The sequence below is a fragment of the Tachysurus fulvidraco genome, chromosome 15 (genome assembly GCF_022655615.1).
Source record: "Tachysurus fulvidraco isolate hzauxx_2018 chromosome 15, HZAU_PFXX_2.0, whole genome shotgun sequence".
Classification (NCBI taxonomy): domain Eukaryota; kingdom Metazoa; phylum Chordata; class Actinopteri; order Siluriformes; family Bagridae; genus Tachysurus; species Tachysurus fulvidraco.
In genome coordinates this window covers 3,086,530-3,091,529 of record NC_062532.1, presented here as the reverse complement: position 1 = coordinate 3,091,529, position 5,000 = coordinate 3,086,530, and the positions used below count along the sequence as shown (strand labels likewise).

General features: G+C 44.3%; 1 protein-coding gene across 1 annotated transcript in view; it reads left to right on the top strand.

The window, feature by feature from the left end:
• LOC113647309 (voltage-dependent T-type calcium channel subunit alpha-1I-like) overlaps nt 1–5,000 on the top strand; it is a 110,871-nt gene that overhangs the window by 68,837 nt on the left and 37,034 nt on the right. The window contains 3 exon segments of the mRNA XM_047801156.1: nt 3,169–3,503; nt 3,767–3,917; nt 4,002–4,280. Of these exon segments, the coding sequence (XP_047657112.1) occupies nt 3,169–3,503; nt 3,767–3,917; nt 4,002–4,280 (765 nt within the window).

The following is a 5,000-nucleotide window of genomic DNA, read 5'->3' as shown; positions in this document are numbered from 1 at the left end:
TGTGTCTATAAGACCTTACACTGAAGTGTGGGTGTGTCTATAAGACCTTACACTGAGGTGTGGGTGTGTCTATAAGACCTTACACTGAAGTGTGGGTGTGTCTATAAGACCTTACACTGAGGTGTGGGCGTGTCTATAAGACCTTACACTGAAGTGTGGGCGTGTCTATAAGACCTTACACTGAAGTGTGGGTGTGTCTATAAGACCTTCCACTGAGGTGTGGGCGTGTCTATAAGACCTTACACTGAAGTGTGGGCGTGTCTATAAGACCTTACACTGAAGTGTGGGTGTGTCTATAAGACCTTACACTGAGGTGTGGGCGTGTGGGTGTGGGTGTGGGTGTGTCTATAAGACCTTACACTGAAGTGTGGGTGTGTCTTTAAGACCTTACACTGAGGTGTGGGCGTGTATTTAAGACCTTACACTGAAGTGTGGGCGTGTCTTTAAGACCTTACACTGAAGTGTGGGTGTGTCTTTAAGACCTTACACTGAGGTGTGGGCGTGTATTTAAGACCTTACACTGAAGTGTGGGCGTGTCTTTAAGACCTTACACTGAGGTGTGGGCGTGTCTTTATGACCTTACTCTGAAGTGTGGGTGTGTCTATAAGACCTTACACTGAAGTGTGGGTGTGTCTTTAAGACCTTACACTGAGGTGTGGGCGTGTCTTTAAGACCTTACTCTGAAGTGTGGGTGTGTCTTTAAGACCTTACACTGAGGTATGGGTGTGTCTTTAAGACCTTACTCTGAAGTGTGGGCGTGTCTTTAAGACCTTACACTGAAGTGTGGGCGTGTCTTTAAGACCTTACACTGAGGTGTGGGCGTGTCTTTAAGACCTTACACTGAAGTGTGGGCGTGTCTTTAAGACCTTACACTGAGGTGTGGGCGTGTCTTTAAGACCTTACACTGAGGTGTGGGCGTGTCTTTAAGACCTTACACTGAAGTGTGGGCGTGTCTTTAAGACCTTACACTGAGGTGTGGGCGTGTCTTTAAGACCTTACACTGAAGTGTGGGCGTGTCTTTAAGACCTTACACTGAGGTGTGGGCGTGTCTTTAAGACCTTACACTGAGGTGTGGGCGTGTCTTTAAGAGGCATGTGATTTGAGATGCTGTTCAGCTCCACAGGAAGCAGAAAGGCAGTGAGAGAAAGAGAAGACAGACAGGAAGCTGATGTGTTTTGTTGTAAGTGGATAAAGGGAACATCAGTGTGTCCTTTCTTTCTCCTCCACCTTCCACACTGTATCTCTGCCTCCATCTTAATTGTTTTCACCCTGCACACAGACTCTGCTGCATTATAACAGTGGTTATAAATCACACAAACTTTCCATCTTAAGCCCATCTTTAGAACACACACCTACTCTGATTAATGACAGGATGTAGTTGTCTTTATGTGACAAGACCAGCTGGAATAAGCTTTCATAAGTGCTTATGTAGCATTGTGTTAGGTTGAGTAGATTTGTGAAATTCAGGAAAAGCTTATGAAGGTGTTATTCCAGACTGTGAAGCGATACGACCACCATGTCAACACTGATGTGTTTTATTCCACTTGCTTTATATAAACATATACAGAAAGATTTTAGTTTCAGTTTAAGTTCAGGTTGTTTATAAACCTCAGGAAGACCTCAGGTAGGTGTCAAGGTGCATTATGTGTGTGTACTAACCGTGGGTGTGCTCATAAGAATCCCAAATGAGATGGACAGATGTAGGGGCAGGACAAGCACACACACACACACACACACACACACACACACACACACACACACACACACACACACACACATACCACAAGCACCTTGCTGCTTTGATCTTTGGTCCTCATAAGCAAGAGTCAATTTTTATGAAATATAGATCTTGGGTTTCAGCTGTGTGTGTGTGTGTGTGTGTGTGTGTGTGTGTGTGTGTGTGTGTGTGTGTGTGTGTGTGTGTGTGTGTGTGTGTGTGTGTGTGTTTGTGTGTGTGAGAATGTGTGTGTGTGTGTGTGTGTGTGTGTGTGTGTGTGTGTGTGTGTGTGTGTGTGTGTGTGTGTGTGTGTGTGTGTGTGTGTGTGTGTGTGCACTGTAGCTGGCTCTGGCCTGTAAATTGATATGAATGCAGTGTGTTATGAGTGGAGTCACTCTGTGCTGATGGTCCATCTCTAAAATGTTCTCCCATGATGGAGCTGCACTGCCGTATCCTTCAGCCTGCTCTTACAGCACTAACTAAGACAAATAGTCACACCTCCACATACACCATCACAAGCTCCAGAGAAACCTGCTCACCTTCTCATCCATTACCAGCCCTGATTTCTCTCATGCTCTGTGTGTGTTTGTGTGTGTGTGTGTGTGTGTGTGTGTGTGTGTGTGTGTGTGTGTGTGTGTGTGTGTGTGTGTGTGTGTGTGTGTGTGTGTGTGTGTACACAGAGAGAAGGTCAGGTCAGGGTTTCAGAGCCGTGTTTGTGATTAAGATGTTAAGATTAGGACGTGGATTAATTTATGTTACTCCACAGCACTGTTGAATTCTGAAACCTGATTGGTCAGAAGCTGCAAATTGCAGGTTTGTATTAATGCGCTTGTTCTAACATACAGTATTATGGTTTCCATAGTAACAGCTCATGCAAAGGGATGTGTACAGAGATCACGCTACAGAAAAGAATTAAATGACACGTCTACACATTCATACATAAACATTCGCTTAAATAAATCATGCAGAAATAATTCATGGTAATTTGCTTTAGATGTTTTCAAATTCAGAGACATCATAAAAACATGACCTTGTTTTGGGAATCTGGGGTTTTCCGAGCAGAAGATTTAAGGAAAATCGCTGGAAGTGTTTGAGTTGTGGCTGCAGTGGCTTACAGAATGATTTGGGGATTTTATGTTATGTATATTTATATAACTTCCTGCAAACTTTACAGCTTTGTGTGTGAAATGTTTCACGTGTAAGGAGTTGTTGTTGTTGTTGTGGTTGTTGTTGTTGTTGTGGTTGTGGTTGTTGTTGTGGTTGTTGTTGTGGTTGTGGTTGTTGTTGTGGTTGTTGTTGTTGTTGTGTTTGACTTCAGGAGATGGTTCATGTTCATGTTCATGAGTATGGAATGGTTCTAAGATCAGTTCTGTGTGTGTGTGTGTGTGTGTGTGTGTGTGTGTGTGTGTGTGTGTGTGTGTGTGTGTGTGTGTGTGTGTATGTGTGTGCAGATCGGCTCGTTCTTCATGATTAACCTGTGCCTGGTGGTCATCGCCACGCAGTTCTCAGAGACGAAGCAGCGAGAGCATCAGCTGATGCAGGAGCAGCGAGCTCGCTGTTTGTCCTCCAGCACGTTGGCGTCTCTCACCGAGCCGGGCGACTGCTACGAGGAACTCTTCCAGCTGGTGTGTCACGTCCTCCGTAAGGCTCGCCGACGCTCCGTCGCCCTGTACTACACGCTCAGAGGGAAAGCCCCGCCTCCTGGAGGAGGGCGGGGTCGGAGAAGGGGAGGGGTTAAAGCTATCAGAGGCGAGATACAACAGTGTCGCTCTACTCAGGGTGAGGACCATTTTAATATTATTTAATAAACTAATTAATGCTAATTACTAGCTTTTATTGTATTTATTATTATTTTAAAGACCAATAAATAAACTATTTGTTTTGGGGAATGTAAAGTTTTTTCTGTTGAGGTTACTAAAGGTCAGAGTAAATAAATCTTTGTGTGTGAACAGACATGACAACAGTCCAGATGTTTTAGATCAGCAGCTCTCGCTCGCTTCTGTCTTTCACTTATATTTCTTTATATTTATTTGCCGCTTGTCTCGTCCTAGTGTCTCACTGTCCTCACCACAGTAAAGTGGAGCACAGCACTCAGACTCTGGATAATTCTGTCCCTCTAGCCGTTCCTCCGAACCCTGAAGATTGTCCTGAGTGCACTGCCCTGTCAATCAGGGAGGGGGCGGGGCCAGGAGAGGACTTAGCCAATGGCGAGGAAGGAGATGGAGCGCTGGAGGAGGCAGACCGGGGGGAGAACCACTTAGAAGAGAGAATAGCTGAGGAGGAGGAGGAGGAGGAGGAAGAGGATGATGAAGAAGAAGTGGATGGTCAGAAGAAAAAGAAGAAGAAAAAGAAGAAGAGGCGCTCCTGCTTTTGGAAATGTAAGGACTTATGGGATGAGATGAGACTGAAACTGTGGAGCATCGTCGAAAGCAAATATTTTAACCGAGGAATCATGATGGCCATCCTCATCAACACCATCAGCATGGGCATCGAACACCACAACCAGGTAAAGCACATCACCTTTAACCTCTCACCAGTAATGTCTGCACTGTGATTGGTGTTGGTGTCCTGATCAGGTGGTCATTAATTCTGTCTGTAGAGCAGCTTTATGTTAATGTACTCCCACTCATACACTATGGTTTCCATGGTAACCTCTGAGGTACAGCTCACACTCCACTGATAATAAACAGAAGGAGTCTCCAGTGTCAGTGCTGTAACAGTCAGATGGACGTTCTGCAGCGTTAACAACAACTCTGTGGAGATAAACGGGGGGGGCAGAGAGAGGAGCCAGACAGGAGATGAGGGGGTAGAGCAGGAGCTATTTTGGAGTTCGTGGCCTGCGAGCTCGATCTTGTCGTGTTCCTGATCCCTCTTTCCCGGTGCTCGCGGTGAATCGGCCTGGGATCAGCACGATGGAGAATGAAGATAATGAGTAGAGACCGAAATGAGGAGAAGCAACGAGAGTAGGGGGACCTGCGGGAGAGAGTCGTAGGGAGAGAGAGAGAGAGATATATAAGATAGCTGGATATGAATATTTCCTCACGTATATGCTAGGTAATATATGATATATCTCTATCTATATCATATCGATTCATATCTATATATACTGTTCTATATGTTGTGGTTACATATACTGAGAGAGAAGAAGAGAATAAGCAGCAAAAAAAGAAATAAAGGCAAAACATAAGAAAAAACCCAACAAGAAAAAAAAAAGAATATAAAAGACCAAATAAAAGAAACAAAAATAAAAAAAAACAAAAAAAAAAAAAAAAATAATAAATAT